Source organism: Phoca vitulina, unplaced genomic scaffold, assembly GCF_004348235.1.
Source record: "Phoca vitulina isolate PV1807 unplaced genomic scaffold, GSC_HSeal_1.0 scaffold46, whole genome shotgun sequence".
NCBI lineage: Eukaryota > Metazoa > Chordata > Mammalia > Carnivora > Phocidae > Phoca > Phoca vitulina.
In genome coordinates, this window is record NW_022589749.1 from 9734251 (window position 1) to 9752502 (window position 18252).

Genomic DNA, 18252 nt, shown 5'->3' on the forward strand with positions numbered 1-18252 from the left:
AATACATAAGTATATTTTGAAATTAGTAACATGTACAACTTGGGTGTTTCTACTTCGAGGAGACTTCAGATCTGAGAGCGAAATTTGCAATTGATGTGCTGTTTCACCTCTGTAGGGAACCGGTAATTGTGCAGTCTCAAAATGGGAACCAGACTCTTCAAAAGAAGGAATGACAGTTAAGAATGTTCTTAATACAGAGATTATTAAAGGTAAAATAAGTTAATGAAACTAGTTGGGGTCATTATGAGTGAGTTTTAATTTTCATGTCAATATGCTAAGTCTGGTGAATGGGCCATTTTACCTTACTGCTCTTTGAAACAAGCCAGATTAGTTTGATAATTGTCCACATACATGACTGTTCTTGACCTGTTTCAGTTCTTACTCTTCATTTCGGGAGGTTTTACATTTTAGTTGTCATCTAAAAATATATAGAGGCAGGAATATGAGAATGGGAACTTTTTGTTTAAGGGTAGTAGTTCTGCCTTTCCATAAATAATGGTAGTTTATTATTTAAACGTGGCTGTCTGTAACACAAAAATGTAATCTTTACACACATTGCTTTCTCTTTTGTAGGTGCAAAGAAGTTCCAGTTGATAGACAATCTACTTTTTGTTCTTGATACTGATGTATGTTTCCGATATTTCTCTTTCGGTGTTTTCATTTGGTATTATGTAGAGCAACAAAAATTTGTCAGACTTAACAAAGACAAGGACTTTAGCTGGGGTGGATTACTATCTGGTGTGCTGTGCTTTATTTCAGTACACATATCAAACGATAGATCCTGCAATGTAAGATCTTGAAATGTCATTAAGATGTGTCCGTGATATGTCCCTTTTTACAGAATGTGCTGAGCGTCTGGGATATTTACACTCTGATTCCCATATGGAACTGGCCCTCTCTTCACATCGAAGAGTTTCTTCTTACCACAGAAGCAGATTCTCCTTCATCAGTCACCTGGTACATTATGACACCAATAGTGATTTCCCTTCTTTATAACCAGGTTTCTTGATCATTCGTTATGTATTACATTCTCACTAACCCTGTGGACAGACTGACAGGGTAAGGACCATTCCATTGTTGGCCAGATTCATTGAGAACAAATAGGCATTACAAACCTCCAAGTGGTTGTGTTAGAAAGAGTGTCAGTCTGTGCCATAAACATGAAGAAATCAGGTTCATTGTCTTCTGTGGGAATTAATTTTAACCTTTTAGAATATTCCTTTGACTTAGCCTATATCTAGCAATTGGCAAAGCTTATTTGAATCACTTAAACCTTTTTTTCTCTTTTAGGCAAGGGATTACAAATCTCAAATTAGTAGCTCTGACAACTACTACTGAGAAGAAGGTATTAGAAAATTGTATTTCACATTTGTCCACATTATGTGTTAGAAATAGCATTAAATAATATGAAAGTGGTTAAGTAGTGCCCATAGCATTTTAACTCTGTGTTGACACAGACTTGACAAATCAGAAGTAATCCTGCAGAGTCTTTTTTACTTATTAAAAAAAAAAAAAAATGGAAGGGCACCTGGGTGGCTCAGTCAATTAAGCGTCTAGCTCTTGATTTTAGCTCAAGTCATGATCTTAGGGTTGTGAGATTGAGCCCCACACACAGAGCAGAGTCTGCTTGTCCCCGTCCCTCTGTTCCTCCCCCCCACTCATGTGCTCTCTCTCTCTCTCTCTCATAAATAAATAAATAAAATCTTAGAAAATTGGATATAAATCCCAGCTCCCCATTTCAAATGGAGCAATATTAAAAATATCCACAAGAAAATGTTCATTAGAGTGACTCCTACAGTTAGGAATTACATTCACCTTAAATACAAATTGTAGAATGAACTTCAGGTATATGCTTTTTCATTCAACAGATTTGGAGGGTGGAATAGGGCATAATTTTATATGTAACATTTAAATAATACAGTAATGGACTTAGTTATAAAATTGTTTTCTTGTACCAAATGTTTTAATCTAGGCCCATGATTATGAAGTACTATCTTGTTCTTATAAATTTATATGACCTACTATACTAATTGCTCTTCTTCTATTTTTCTTAGATGAAAAATCTCATGGTTTATTCATTACCTACGATGGAAATACTGTATTCTTTGGAAGTATCTAGCGTTTCCTCTCTGGTCCAATCCGGAATTAGCACAGTATGTTAATATGTATTTTGTACTTTATAATAAAAAACATTAAGTTAGCTAGGGGGCACCTGGCTGACTAAGTCAGAAGAGCATTTGATTCTTGATCTCGGGGTTGTGAGTTTGAGCCCCATACTGGGTGTAGAGATTACTTAAATAAATAAATAATATTTTTTTCCCTTTAAAGTTAAGTAAGCTAAGCATGAGTGGAAATTGGTGTAATACCTGGACAGATCTCAGGTTTACAACTATATTTATTATTACCAGATGTTTTCAAATACACTTGCCAAAGACCAGTCTTCATATAAGGAAAAGAAAAGCATATTAATCAAATGAAACCTGAATCATCTACTTACTCAGTTTTCTTGTGTCTCCACAGGAAATATGAATGATAAGTAATTTGGGGGGAGGGTCATTGCTTTTATGGACTTATCTTTTAATTATAATCTTTTTAAAGAACATTTATTACATTTGTTTCGTATATTCAAACACAGACACACACAGACACACTGTATTTTTCCAAACCGTTTGGAATTTACTTGCAGACATCATGGTCTGTTACCCCTAAATGCTTCAGGAGGTCTCCTAAGAGTAAGTGCGTTCTTCTATAGCACAATTATCACTCAGAAAATTTAACATTAATACAATACTATTATGAAATATACCATCCAAATCCAGATTTTACCAATGGTGCCAATTACTTTAAAACTTTTTTTTTCCTTGATCCAGCATCCAGTCAAGCATCAGGCATGGAATTTTGTTGTCATGTTCACATGGTAGTCTGCTTTAATCTGTAATAGTGTCCTAGTCTTTTTGTTTTTTTAAGACATTGACATTTTCTGAATCCTAGCCTGTTGTGTTATACAGTGTCCCTCTATTTGGATTTGTCACAATTAGATGCATGCTGAGCTTTCCTGGCAAGGATACCACATAGGTAATACTGTATTGAACTGTGTCACATTAAGGGGCTCATGTCCATTTGTCCTATTACTAGTGATGACAAGTGTGATAACTTGGTCAGGGCAATTCTGCCAGATTTCCCTACTGTAAGGTACTTTTTCCCCTTTGTCATTGCTAAGTAGATTCTGTGGTGGTATTCTGAGACTCCGGGCATATCCTTTTCCCCATTGGTTTTTTGCAGTGAATTTAGAATCCATTGATGGTTAATTCTCACCTAAACCAGTTGTTACCTTAGTAACTATAAAATGAATTATTTCTGTATTTCAATTTTAAACATTTTTTTTTTATTGTTGTAGGATACCATATACCTTCTGGAAGGAATTTGCAAAAATGATTCAAAGTAGGTCATGTTTTGTTTTATCAAATAAGTTGTTAAATAGCAGCTAAGTTACAATTTACTTATTAATATTAATGACCAATACACTTACAGTAAAAACATTTTTCAGGGGCGCCTGGGTGGCTCAGTCGTTAAGTGTCTGCCTCCGGCTCAGGTCATGATCCCGAGGTCCTGGGATCGAGTCCCACATCGGGCTCCCTGCTCAGCGGGAAGCCTGCTTCTCCCTCTCCCACTCCCCCTGCTTGTGTTCCCTCTCTCGCTGTGTCTCTGTCTGTAAAATAAATAAAAAAAAATCTAAAAAAAAAAAAAAAAAAACTTTTTTCAGATTATCTGAAGACTCGGTCTCTGTCGTGGTACTCAGGTGTCTTACAGAAGCTTTACCAGAAAACAGGTAACTTCTCATTTTCTTTTGAGCTTTACCCCTTAATGATAAACTTAAATTCCCTGATTAATAAAAGTTTTACTGAAATTTCTTTTTCAATTTGTCAGATTGAGTCGGTTACTTCACAAACACAGATTTGCTGAAGCAGAGAGCTTTGCTATTCAGTTTGGACTAGATGTTGAGGTAAATCATTCATGAATTCATTTGTTCATCGAACAAGCCTTTTTTCGTGTAATGGAGACTGGGGAGACAGACATGTAAAGCGTAATTGGAATTTAATGATCAAGCCTATAATTAAGATATGACCAAAGTACACTAGGGATTCAAAGGGGAGATTGATGCTTACTGGGGCGGAAAGACTTCACAGAGGAGGTCATTTTTATATCAGATCTTGAAGATGTTCCAGATGGTTCAGGAAGAGGAAGGGAATTCTAGGTGCAAGGACAGCATGAATAAAGTGAGGGAGGCTTTTGAGGCTTCCAGGAACTCCCGATTAGGTAGGAGTAGAGAATAGGTTATATGCACAAAGGAGTAAAAGGAGCTGACAATGGAACAGGAGGGGGCCAGAGCCTGGGGAGTATTATGTGTATTGCGGAGGATTTATTTTATTATTTTTTTTTTAAGATTTTATTTATTTATTTGTCAGAGAGACAGAGAGTTTGCAGAGGATTTAGATTGTATTTTGCAGGTGATGGGGAGCTACTATGAGTGTCCTGATTAGATTGTCGCTTTGTAAAGCTGGAGAATTGTTTGGGATGGGGCACACTTAGGGGTGTGAAGACCAATTGGGAGACAACAGCTTTCTGCATGAGATCTGAGCCAGTGCAGTGAGGTGAAGGTGTATAAGAGAGAGGGTCTGACACAAGAGGCGCAGAGGAGGTAGAATCAGTGGAACTAAGTGATCAAACATCGGGAGGGACAAATGTAGGGAATGGGCTGGCAGGACTCTGGCTCAGCATACTTGTGAGCTGGGGATGGCACTCCCTAAAATGAGAAGTATGTGTGGAAGAGCAGGTAGTGGTAAAAGATGAAGGGCCTGCTTTCTAAAAATTGCATAGAAGGGGTCTTGTGAAATGAGGCTATCTGGTAGGAGATTGGAGAGTGATCTGAGCTGAATCTAGAGGTGGGAAACACGGGGGGATGGCCAGACCACTCCGGGCGAGTGTGTAGAGTAGAGAGATCTCATCTCAGGATGAGATCCAGGGGCACCAGCATGTAGGAAGTTAGGAATAAGGGCTATATGCATATGTGGGGAGAAATAAAGGAGGAACACCACAAGAATGTATGATTATTGATAGAAGTCAAGGAAGGAGAAACTTTAGAGTCTAGTGGGGAGTGATTAGCAGTTTCAAATTCTACAGATAAGATAAAGTATTAAAACTGGAAGAAGTCCATTGGATTTGGTGATTAGGTCATTGACATCCCTTAAAAAGTCCTGGAGAGTAATGAAGGAAAAAGCCTGATTGTAGTAAAGAGTTAATACTTCCTTAAAGTGGGTGGTGGGCACTCCTGTGTTTGTTGTTTTAAAAGTGTAACATTTTAGGGCACCTGGGTGGCTCAGTTGGTTAAGCGTCTGCCCCAGTCAGTTAAGTGTCTGCCGCAGTCAGTTAAGCGTCTGCCTTTGGCTGAGGTCATGATCCCAGGGTCCTGGGATCAAGCCCCACATCGGGCTCCTTGCTTGGCGGGAAGCCTGCTTCTCCCTCTGCCCCTCCCCCCACTTGTGCTTGTGTGTTCTCTCTCTCTCTCGCAAAAATAAATAAATAAATGAAATCTTTTAAAAAATAAAAGTGTAACATTTTAAAACATATAAAACAATTTTGTGTGTTGTTTAGAAAGGTATATGAGTAAAGGGATAGAGAAATTAATGGACTATTAAGCACCAAAATCAGATAATGGATACTTCTGGTTTGGACAAGGAGAACGATGTATTTGGGAAGAAGAGAAGGGGGTCTTAAGCTATATTGGTAATATTTATTTTTAAGTAGGGTGATGAGTACATGAGTGTTATATTATTACTTTCTGAACATCTGAAAGTTTCATAATAACTAATTTTTTAAAAGAGTGAATGGGAGCGCCTGGCTGGCTCAGTCAGAACCTGTGACTCTTGATCTTGGGATCATGAGTTCAAGTCCCACATTGAACATAGAGATTACTTTAAAAATATCTAAAAAATTGTAAAGTGAATGGAGTGAAAAATCAGAATCAGTGAAAGCAGTTTTCAGGGAGTGGAGAAATACAAGTAGAGAAACTATGCTTTCTTACCATTTTTAGCTTTCAGAATTACAGACTCCTTGTCAAAGTAGGCATTTTGTTTATAAAAAGGGAACCTAGAGTTTTGGGTTTCTTTCTTTCTTTTCTTTCTTTCAGTGTGCACGAGCCAGGGGAGGGGCAGCGGGAGAGAGAGAATCTTTTTTTTTTTTTTTAAGATTTTATTTATTTGACAGAGAGAGAGATAGCGAGAGCAGGAACACAAGCAGGGGGAGTGGGAGAGGGAGAAGCAGGCTTCCCACCGAGCAGGGAACCCAATGTGGGACTCGATCCCGGGACCCCGGGATCATGACCTGAGCCGAAAGCAGACGCTTAACGACTGAGCCACCCAGGCGCCTGGGAGAGAGAGAATCTTAAGCAGTCTCCATGCCCAGCATGGAGCCTGACACGGGGCTTGGGACTCAATCTCTTGACCCTGAGATCATGATCTGAGCCCAAACCAAGAGTTGGATGCTTAACTGACTGAGCCACCAGGTGCCTCAGTATTGGGTATTTCTAACTCAGGCTGTTTCTAGCTGCTAAAGAACCTTTGACAGACTTAGACAGCGAGGCATGCAACATAATCGTGTGGTCTTCTTTTAAAAACCAGCTCCGTTACTTTGGAACTGCATAGTTTCAAGTACATTACTTACCCTTTCTGGAGTCTCGGTTTTCTTGATGGTATAATGGGAATGTTAGTATTTATCCCATAGGGTTATGGTGAGGTGTAAATGCTTTCTCAGGTTTTTATGAGAATTAAATGAGATAATTCACATAAGGCTCTTAGTACCCTGCTTGACACATGTAGTTCAGGACTCAAATGGTCTCCATAACTCTTAGCAATCTGGATTACCTTTGGGTTATCTGAGCATTACCTGCTTTACTGTTTATTCCTGGACCACATGAGGCTTCCCCTTTTTTCATAATAGTCTGTTGCCTGCAGCCTAAGAAGTCATGCACAGGCATTATTTTGCTTCAAGTTGCTTAATGTGGCATGTTTATATTACAGCTTGTTTACAAGGTGAAATCCAATGATATATTAGAGAGATTAGCCTTGAGTTCTGCAGACACCAGCGAGCAGACCGAATGGCAAAAACTCGTAGATGAAGCTAAGGAAAATCTACAGAAAATCCAGGTGTGTTTTCCCTGTTTTGTGTGAGAGTATTCAGATTGATGGACTGATCAACATTAGGTCGCCTTACTGTGTCTGGCATTTCTGAAACAGGATGATGAATTTGTGGTGAATTACTGCTTGGAGGCTCAGTGGCTAACCTATGAAACAACCCAGGAAATGCTAAATTATGCCAAAACCAGGGTAAGTTTTTATAACATTTTTACCTGTTAGTCTCATGCAAAAGAAACCATCTCAAAAAAAATGAATTCTGTCTCCATCACAGACATTTTTGCCGTAGGTTCCCCTCAGTGAGCTTTGAATACCGCTGCTAGTTATATTCCTTAAAATCAAGGTGTAACAGATGGGCAAAATATTGTGAGCTGTTTCCATAAGATGCATTATTTTTTTAAGATATGTCATTTCTTTATCGTTCGCTGTTCATCTCAGATTTCCATGTGATCTGATAATTTGTTTCCTTTCACAGAAAATCCATCTTCTTTCATGAAAAATATAGCAGATATTCTAACATTGTTTCTCATTGTTCATCTTAGCTTTTGAAAAGAGAAAATAAAACTGTTCCTGTCTATTCTGATGGTTTAAAAGAGGTAATTACATTATACTTAATTTGAGGGTAAATTTACCTTTACAATATGTTTTTCAATTCAAGATAGACCTGTGTTTTTTCAAGAGCAACTTATTTTAATTCTTGTTTCCTTACTGAAAAATGGGAATAATAATAGTACTTACAGGGTTATCTTGAAATCAAATGAAATAATTCATATAAACCATTTTGCATAGTGTCTGGCACTAGTTAAGCACACAAATGTTAACTGTTATGATGGCTATCATGGTTTAAACTCTTATTTCAAAGTAAATTTTTGGTATAATCCAACTGGATTTTAACATAAGGGCATTTATAAGTCACTGGGAAAAGTAATTAATTTTGAGGGGCACCTACAATCAATGTGCAAATGCCTTCTCTTTTGCAGTTTTATTGCATTGAATGTGATTGGAAATGTTTCCATTATTCCAAGGTTCTTTTTGTAACATTTATGAGAATTGACCTATAATATGGGATGAAATGAGCATGTGTGTAAGACTTCTGAAACAGAAAGCCTAATTTTTGGTGTTTTTAATTTTAATTTTCTTGCATATGACATTCAGATTATCAGGTTATTTCTTTTTAGGTACTAAGGGCTCATGCAAAATTGACTACTTTTTATGGAGCATTTGGACCAGAAAAATTCAGGTGTGTAATTCCTCATTTTTTATTTTTAGATTATGAATTAGGTTTTAGTTTAGAATATCATAAAAGATAAAGTATTGCTTTGACTGAATGTGTTTCTGGGAATCAGGTGATGGAAAATATTGTTTTCCTGCTAGGTTGTAGATACTCTTCTACACCATCTATGGGAACTGATAAATTTGAAAGGCAAATTTAAATGCACATATCTGGGGCTCATGGGTGGCTCAGTTGTTAAGCGTCTGCCTTCGGCTCAGGTTATGATCTCAGGGTCCTGGGATTGAGCCCCACATTGGGCTCTCTGCTCCGCGGGAAGCCTGCTTCTCCCTCTCCCACTCTCCCTGCTTGTGTTCCCTCTCTCACTGTCTCTCTCTGTCAAAAAATAAATAACATCTTTAAAAAAATTAAAAAAATAAAAATAAATGCACATATCTTTGCCTTAGCAATTTCACTTCTGGCAGTTGATTCTATTAGATATGCTAACATGTGCACCAAGAATATCATTATTTACACAAATGAGATATAGTTATCTTAAAGATAATACAAGTTTATTTGCCAAATTAACAATGAAGGGAAGCTTTATTTTTTTCCTTGTGGCTAGTCAATCCCCCTTTCCCTGCTAGTTGCAGTGTTAGGCTAACAATCTGACATGTATTTGTCTATCTCTGGACTTGGTATTCAGTTGATTTTATGGTATTCATTCACCAGTATCATATAGGTTTTTTTTTTCAAGATTTTATGTATTTATTTGAGGGAGAGAGAGAGCACGAGTCGTGGGAAGGGGCAGAGGGAGAAGGAGAAACAGACTCCCCACTGAGCAGGGAGTCTGATGCGGGGCTTGATCCCAGGACCCTGAGATCATGACCTGAGCCGAAGGTAGATCCTTAACCAACTGAGCCACCCAGGTACCCACCAGTATCATATAGTTTTGTTTTTTTTTTTAAAGATTTATTTATTTGACACAGAGAGAGAGACATCTAGAGAGGAAACACAAGCAGCGGGAGTGGAAGAGGGAGAAGCAGGCTCCTGGCTGAGCAGGGAGCCCGATACGGGGCTCGATCCCAGGACCCTGGGATCATGACCTGAGCCGAAGGCAGACGCTTAACGACTGAGCCACCCAGGCACCCCTCATATAGTTTTAATTAATGTAATTTTAGAATGCCCTGTTATCTGGTAGACTAGCCCTGCTATACTTGCCTACTTTTCAGAATTTGGGGAGCAATTTTCTCATATTTGGTTTTTTGTATGACATTTAGAATGAGAATCACCTTACCCAGTTTATTTGTTTTTTTTAAATTTAAATTCAATTAATTAACAAATAGTGTATTGTTAGTTTCAGAGGTAGAGGTCAGTGATTCATCAGTCTTAAAAGACTCATTACATCACATGCCCTCCTTAATGTCCATCACCCAGTTACCCCATGCCCCATCCTCCTCCCCTCCAGCAACCCTCAGTTTGTTTCCTATGATTAAGAGTCCCTTATGGTTTGTTTCCCTCTCTGATTTCGTCTTGTTTTATTTTTCCCTCCCTTCCCTATGATCCTCTGTTTTGTTTCTTAAATTCACATATGAATGAGATCATATGATAATTGTTTTTCTCTGATTGCATAATACCATCTAGTTCCTTCCATGTCATTGCAAATGGCAAGATTTCATTTCTTTTGATGGCTGAGTAGTATTCCATTGTATAGATATACCACGTCATCTTTTTTTTTCTGACAAAGGATTTGTTTTTAGAACATAGAAAAACCATCTACAAACTAATAATACAAAGGCAAGCAGCCTAGTAAAACCAAAACATGGGCAAAGCACTTGAACACACATGACAAAAGAAGATCTATGAATGACCAGTAAACACATGAAAAGTCAAACATGGGATTACCCTGCAATCTAGCAATGCTCCTACATCTTTACCCAAGAGAAATAAAAAATGCATTTTTTTAAAAGATTTTATTCATTTATCTGAGAGAGAGAATGAGCAGGGGGGAGAGGCAGAAGGAGGGGGAGAAGCAGATAGGGAGCAGGGAGCCCGCCGAGCAGGGAGCCCAACTCGGGACTTGATCCCAGGACCCCAAGATCATGACCTGAGCCAAAGGCAGATGCTTAACTGATTGCGCCACCCAGATGCCCCTAAAAATGCATTTTTATTCATAGTAGCCAAACACTGGTAATAATCCAAATATCCATCAACAGAACAATAGACGTACAACTGTGATGTGTTCATACAAAAGAATAGTGCTCAGCAATAGAAAGAACAGACTGCTGCCACACAACAACGTGGACGAATCTTAGAAACATTATGCTTGCAAGGGTCCTGCGGTTGGAAGAATAACAGCCCCTTAAAGACGTCCAGGTCCAAATCCCCATAATCACTTGGCAAAATGACCATCATATGATGAAGGTTGAGATGGGGAGGTAACTTGGGATCACTCGAGTCCTTAAAAGCAGAGAAAGCCTTCCTGGCTGTGGTCAGAGGGAGATATAACAAAGGATGAATGGTCAGAGATACAACGTTGCTGATTTTGAAGATGGAAGAAGGGACAAGCCAGGGAATATGGGTGGTCTCTAGAGGCTGGAAAAGGCAAGGAAAGAGACTCTTCCCTAGAAACTCCACAAAGAAACAGCTCTGCCAACACCTTGATTTTGACCCACTGAGAACACTTATTGGACTTTTTTTTAATTTAATTTAATTTTTTTAAGATTTTATTTATTTTTTAACAGCGAGAGACACAGTGAGAGAGGGAACACAAGCAGGGAGAGTGGGAGAGGGAGAAGCGGGCTTCCCGCTGAGCAGGGAGCCCGAAGCGGGCCTCGATCCCAGGACCCTGAGATCATGACCTGAGCCGAAGGCAGACACTTCACTGACTGAGCCACCCAGGCGCCCCACTTATTGGACTTTTAACACACAAACCTGTAAGATAATAAATTTCTGTGGTCTTAAGCAGTTACCTTTGTGGTAATCTCTTACAGCAGCAACTAGAAACAATCTTCACTGGTTTTCTTATTTTGAGATTTGATTCAAGTGTATGTTTTAATTCCTTCAAACCAATATTTTCCTAAGTTTTTTTGTTTGTTTCTTTCTGTTTTTATTCCTACTCTTTTTTTTTTAATTAAATTCAATTAATTAACATATAATGCATTATTTGTTTCAGGGGGTACAGGTCTGTGATTCATCAGTCTTACATAACACCCAGCACTCACCACAACATATACCCTCCCCAATGTCCATCATCGAGCCACCCCATCCCCCCCGCCCCAAGCAACGCTCAGTTTGTTTCCTAAGATTAAGAGTTTCTTACAGTTTGTCTCCCTCTCTGGTTTTGTCTTGTTTCATTTTCTCCTCTCCTCCCCTATGGTCCTCTACCTTGTTTCTTAAATCCCGCATATCAGTGAGATCATATGATAATTCTCTTTCTCTGATTGACTCATTTTGCTTAGCATAATACCCTCTAGTTCCATCCACATCGTTGCAAATGGCAAGATTTCATTTTTTGATGGCTGAGTAGTATTCCATTGTATAGCTATACCACATCAACCTTATCCATTCATCTATCGATGGACATCTGGGCTCTTTCCATAGTTTGGCTATTGTGGGTATTGCTGCTCTAAACATTGGGCTGCATGTGCCCCTTCGGATCCCTACATTTGTATCTTTGGGGTAGTACCTTACCCAGTTTAAAGAAATGTTATTTTGGGGGCACCTGAGTGGCTCAGTTGGTAAGTGTATGACTCCTGATCTCAGCTTGGGTTGTGATCTCAGGGTCGTGAGATCGGGCCCTGCGTCACACTTCTCGCTCAGTGTTGAGTCTGCTTGAGATTCTCTCTCTCCCTCTCCCTCTGTGGTACCCCTGCTTGTATGCATACACTCTCTCTGTCTAATAAAGATATAAAATCTTTTTTAAAAATCCTTTTTTATTAGGATTTTAAATTTTTACTTTTTTTTTTTTTTTATTGGGAGTATGCTGAACTGAAGATCAATTTGGGGAGAACCAGCATCTTTATAGTGTTGAATCTTCCAATTTAAGGACATTATGTGTCTTACTCATTCTGTCCTTTTTTTATGTTCCTGAATGGTATCCACTCAGTTGTCTTTTTTTTTTAATTTATTTTTTATTTTACTTATTTATTTTTAAAGATTTTATTTATTTGACAGAGAGAGAGAGACAACGAGAGAGGGAACACAAGCAGGGGGAGTGGGAGAGGGAGAAGCAGACTCCCCACTGAGCAGGGAGCCCGATGCGGGGCTTGATCCCAGGACCCTGAGATCATGACCCGAGCCGAAGGCAGACACCCAATGACTGAGCCTCCCAGGCACCCCTATTTTATTTATTTTAGAGAGAGGGAAGGAGATGGACAAGCAGACTCCCTGCTAAGTGCAGAGCCCAATGCAGGGCTCAATCCCAGGACCCCGAGATCATGCATGACCTGAGTCAAAATGAAGAGTTAGATACTTAACTGAGCCACCCAAAATGAGCCAGCCAGGCACCCTTCATTCATTTTAAAAACTTAAAATAATAGGAGTTCCTGGGTGGCTCAGTCGGTTAAGTATCTTACTTCAGCTCAGGGCGTGATCTCGGGGTCCTGCGATCGAGCTCTGCATCGATCTCTCTGCTCAGTGGGGAGTCTGCTTTGCCCTCTCCTTGTGTGCCCTCCTGGACTCTTGCTCTCACTTGCTTGCTTTTTCTCTCTCTCTCTCAAATAAATAAAACCTTAAAAAAAAACTTAAAATAATTGCTTGTATATGCAGTGATTATCTCAGGAAGGACCTATAAGAAGAGGTACGACTTTCAGGGAGGATGACAGGAGTTCTAGAAGTCTGGAATAAGAAGGAAACTACTTTTTACTGTATAATCTTTGGAACTTTTTTTTTAACTTTGAGGGGGGAAAAAATCCCCAAACTACTAGTTAAAATGTCTAATGGTATCCACTTGTAACATTGTGATCTTAATTTTTTTTTTTAACTACTAACTTTTCCTTCTCTGACTTTGCAGTGGTAGTTCTTGGATTGAATTTCTGCATAATGAAGACGACCTTAAGGATATCTTTTTACAGTTAAGAGAAGGAAACCTTGTTTGTGCACAGTACCTTTGGCTTCGACATCGGGTAATCTGTTTTGCATTTTGTTGTTAATGGCTTCATGGCTCCTGGGATATGTGATTGAATCTGTTGTCTTCACATGGATGAAGGGTGTCAGGTGTGATTGGGAAATGAAATGTTTGATAAAATTATCCTGATGATATTAAATTAGAGGTGAAGATGTCTTAGAAACGTGTTTTATCTCATTCAGAGTCTAACTCCTTTTTTTTTTTTTTTTTAAAGATTTTATTTATTTATTTGAGAGAGAGCACATGAGAGGGGGGAGGGTCAGAGGGAGAAGCAGACTCCCTGCCGAGCAGGGACCCCGATACGGGACTCGATCCCGGGACTCCAGGATCATGACCTGAGCCGAAGGCAGTCGCTCAACCAACTGAGCCACCCAGGCGCCCCAGAGTCTAACTCCTAAACTTAGCTCAAAAGGCAACATTTTGGGGCACTTGGCGGGCTCAGTTGGTGGAGCATGTGACTCTTGATCCCGGGGTTGTGGGTTCGAGCCCCACATTGGGCACAGATATTACTTAAAAATAAAATCTTAAATAAAAAGGCTACGTGTTATTGAATGATTTATTGATGGGCTTTCTTAAGTAGTATTGGTGGAGAGGTGGTTCCTATTGCAGCTCAGACTGTGTAAAGGATTGTGCATTAGCACTTCTGCTCTGATTCCTTCAACGTTGGCAGGTATCATTAGGTCCAAAAAGTGGTATCTTGGTGTGATGTCATTCATGGACACATTGCTTGTTAGGATTTGTACTGTCAGCTCCTATTAAGTTTTCCTTCCTCTGACAGTTCCACTGCCCCCTAATTTTTTAGTTGGTACTTGTTGCCATGAGAGTTCATGGATTTGTGGCTGCCAAGGACTCATCGGTATAGAGTAAATCACTCTTAGTGCTTATAATTAAGACAGTAAAATATTTCTTGAAATGACTTCCTTAACAAGTCTTTCCATTTTGGGAGGCTGTTATTTTCAATCTGTCTGATAGATCTTAATTTCTCACTCTGTATAATTTAGGCAAATTTTGAAAGCAAATTTGACGTGAAAATGCTTGAGAACTTGCTCAACTCAATTTCTACACCAGTCTCTTTGCAAAAGCTTTGCCCGTGGCTTAAAAATGATGTGATCCCATTTGTGAGAAGGGCTGTACCTGAAGGGCAGGTGAGTTGCCTTCATCATTTCCACTCTAGATGATTCAGGTCTAGCCTTTGCCTTATATCACTGAAGAGTAAATGGCCCTAACACCAGGTAGTTCATTCAGTATCTCTGTCGAAATATTATCATGAGGGTTTTAAATTATTTCAGTGATTATCTGCTGAGGATTTTATTTTTAAATGATACGTCTATTTCAGAAAATTCTTGCAAAATGGTTGGAACAGGCAGCCAGGAACCTTGAATTAACTGATAAGGTAATACCCAGTATAATTAGCACTGAAAAGACATTTCACATACTCCCAGTGGCATATAACATTACTTATAATGGTCTGTGTTACTCTTTAAAGGCAAATTGGCCCGAAAATGGACTTCAACTGGCGGAGGTATTTTTTACAGCAGAAAAACCAGATGAGTTGATGTTGATGTCCTGTTGGCATTGGATTTCCTTGGTATGGTATAGAAAATGAATTTTCAATAATAAAGCGTTCAATTTATTTTAAAGGATTTGTGTACATGTACTTAGAAATACATCCACTTCTTAAATTTTCTGTTTGTGTGTTCTTTTATTGTGTACTTTTAAAATTCACAAAAAGAAAAATGTGCTTTTTTTCTTCCTGATATTCCTATCACAACTTCAGCCTATTTTAATGCTTTGTTTTTCTCTATTGAACCAACCAAATGGGAAACGATATGTAAACATACTCCTCAATAGTATAATTGAGATTTTCTGCATTGGCCGAAGTTCACAGTCCTTTAAAGGAATGAAATTTAATAATGCTTTAGGATTAGTTTTCAAGGACTTATTTAAACCAGCAAATTACTCCCAGTTCTGATTGCATTTCTTAGGTGTTCCAATAGCCATTATGGCTTAAGAACTAGTGAATTTTTTAAAAAGATCAAATTAAAAAAAATTGCTGGGACTTTTTTGACTGAAAAAAATAGCAGTGCTAGAAAGGTTACTAAGCTCAGGAATACTGATGTTATATTTGATGTTAATTTGAGGTTCATGAACTGGATTTATTATTTGGCTTCTAAATTTCTTAAGTTAATTTCTTTTTCCCTTTAGGTTTCTAAAAACTAGAAAGCATTCATTATATTGAAAAAAAAGAAAAGTACATTCTTGTATTTTAAAGATTTTTTTTTTAATTTATTCATTTGAGACAGAGAGATACAGAGAGAGAGAGAGAGAGAGAGAGCATGAGCAGGGGGAAGTACAGAGGGAGAGGGAGAAGCAGGCTCTCTGCTGAGCAGGGAGCCGGATGTGGGACTCGATCCCAGGACCCTGGGATCATGACCTGAGCCGAAGGCAGAGGGTTAACCATTTGAGCCACCCAGGCGCCCCCATTCTTATATTTTAAAAAAGTTTGTTGGGGTGCCATAAATTAGTTTATAAACTAATATGTGAGACATCCCAATATGATCTCAACTGGGAAGTATTAAGAACTTAAGTACCAGAGGGTAGAATTTATATAATAATATACATTATGAAATTGCACCTATTCCTTAAATTTCTAGAGCCTAAAAATAAATAATAAATTTCCTCCTGCTTTCTGATACAGCAGATTCCTGCCAATAATTGTACTTACTGGTTATGCACTGTTAAAAATTAAACAGGAATTTTTTCTATACATTTCAAGCAGCATATTAATGTATATAATCAATATATATTATGATATATAATGTATATTGATCATTATAATACATTTTTCCATAGAAGAGCTTTTTCCTCTTGCTATAAAACACTATTCTATCTTTTCCCTGTTAATTGTCTTTATCAAGGGGCGCCTGGGTGGCTTAGTCCTTAAGTGCCTGCCTTCAGCTCAGGTCATGATCCCAACATCCTGGGATCGAGCCCCACATTGGGTTCCCTGCTCGGCGGGAAGCCTGCTTCTCCCTCTCCAGCTCCCCCTGCTTGTGTTCCCTCTCTCTCTGTCTCTCTCTGTCAAATAAATAAATAAAATCTTTAAAAAAAAAATTGTCTTTATCAATATTGAAAATTCTGTTCCTTATATATCAGTTTAGGAAATGTTACAGCTTTGTATCTGGTCTTGATCTATATAGATGGGACGTTGAGGGCCATCTAAATGATGTTTTTGTACCTAAGTATAAAATATCACACTAACATTCAGGGGCACCTGGCTAACTCAGTTGGTGGAGTGTGAGAGGGTTTAGGTTCAAGCCCTACGTTAGTAGAGATTACTTAAAAAATGAAATCTTGGGGAGCCTGGGTGGCTTAGTCAGTTGAGTGTCCAACTCTTGATTTAAGTTCAGGTTGTGATCTCAGCGTTGTGAGATTGAGCCCTGCATCAGGTTCCACACCGAGCATGGAACCTACCTAAGATTCTTTTTCTCCCTCTGCCCCTCCCCTCTAAAAAGAATCTTAAAAGAAAAAATTACACTAACATTGAAGTTATTTTTTTTTTTCTTCTTTAAAGACTTATTTATTTTAGAGAGAGAGCGCAAGCAGAGGAGAGGCAGAGGGAGAGGGAGAGAATCCTCAATCAGACTCCCTGCTGAATGCAGAGCCCGACTTGGGGCTCGATCCCAGGACCCTGAGATCATGACCTGAGCCAAAATCAAGAGTCAGACGCTTAACTGACTAAGCCAATCAGGTGTCCCTAACATCAAAGTTTATATAAATAAATAAATAAATAAATATATATATATATATATATATATATTTTGTTAGAAAGAAAATTGTTTTAGATTTCTGTTGAATTCTGATCTGTTAATTTGTACTAGTTAATGAATTAAAATTCTACAAAATTTAAAGGCATTAGGTGCAGATTTCCTCTTATGTACATAATCATGGTCATTTTTTATTTTATCTGAAATAATCCTGATTTTTTGTCTATTTCCCCTCTCACACTTTTGTTTTAGAAGGATTATCAAAACACAGAGGAAGTATGTCAGCTAAGGACTTTGGTAAATAACTTGCAGGAGTTGATCACATTGCATAGGAAGTACAACTGCAAATTGGCCCTCTCTGATTTCGAGAAGGTAAAAGTCTAGATTTATCAGAAGTGTTATTTTTTAATCACAGCCACTATGACTAGAACTTGCATCTAAGCCACCTTTCTCTTGGCATCCAGGAGAATACAACCACCATTGTGTTCCGCATGTTTGATAAAGTGTTAGCCCCAGAGCTGATTCCTTCCGTCTTAGAGAAGTTTATACGAGTTTACATGCGGGAACATGGCTTACAAGAGGAGGAACTTCTCCTGCTCTACATAGAGGTAACTTCTTTACATCTGGTCTTTTCCCCTTGCATCTGTGTGTCATTGGTTAAACATTTAACCCTATAAGGAATGTCATGCTTTACCATTGGGATATTTATGCAGCATATTGTGTTTGTTAATGTGGCATAACTGTTACTGATTGACTGGTAACCTTGGGCAGAATGGGATAATATTAGGACTTTCTCCAAATGCTTATTGTGAAATAATAGGAGCATGAGCTCAATAGATGTGAGCAATTTTTGGTACACATTAATAAGCTGCAATCATCTCATTTGTAGATTCTTCAAGAATATTTCATTCTTAAGTTTTCTGTACCATACAAAACTAAAAGCCCAGGCTTTGGCAA

General features: G+C 38.5%; 1 protein-coding gene across 1 annotated transcript in view; it reads left to right on the forward strand.

Moving 5' to 3' along the window:
- The window catches only part of KNTC1 (kinetochore associated 1), a 75434-nt gene that overhangs the window by 16072 nt on the left and 41110 nt on the right, over positions 1-18252 (forward strand). The window contains exons 9-26 of the mRNA XM_032431306.1: positions 116-209; positions 574-626; positions 842-957; positions 1291-1345; positions 2055-2153; positions 3398-3441; positions 3764-3829; positions 3928-4003; positions 7077-7202; positions 7293-7382; positions 7733-7786; positions 8369-8430; positions 13415-13526; positions 14530-14673; positions 14865-14921; positions 15015-15116; positions 17548-17667; positions 17760-17903. Of these exons, the coding sequence (XP_032287197.1) occupies positions 116-209; positions 574-626; positions 842-957; positions 1291-1345; positions 2055-2153; positions 3398-3441; positions 3764-3829; positions 3928-4003; positions 7077-7202; positions 7293-7382; positions 7733-7786; positions 8369-8430; positions 13415-13526; positions 14530-14673; positions 14865-14921; positions 15015-15116; positions 17548-17667; positions 17760-17903 (1614 nt within the window). The remainder of the gene's footprint in view (positions 1-115; positions 210-573; positions 627-841; positions 958-1290; positions 1346-2054; positions 2154-3397; positions 3442-3763; positions 3830-3927; positions 4004-7076; positions 7203-7292; positions 7383-7732; positions 7787-8368; positions 8431-13414; positions 13527-14529; positions 14674-14864; positions 14922-15014; positions 15117-17547; positions 17668-17759; positions 17904-18252) is intronic.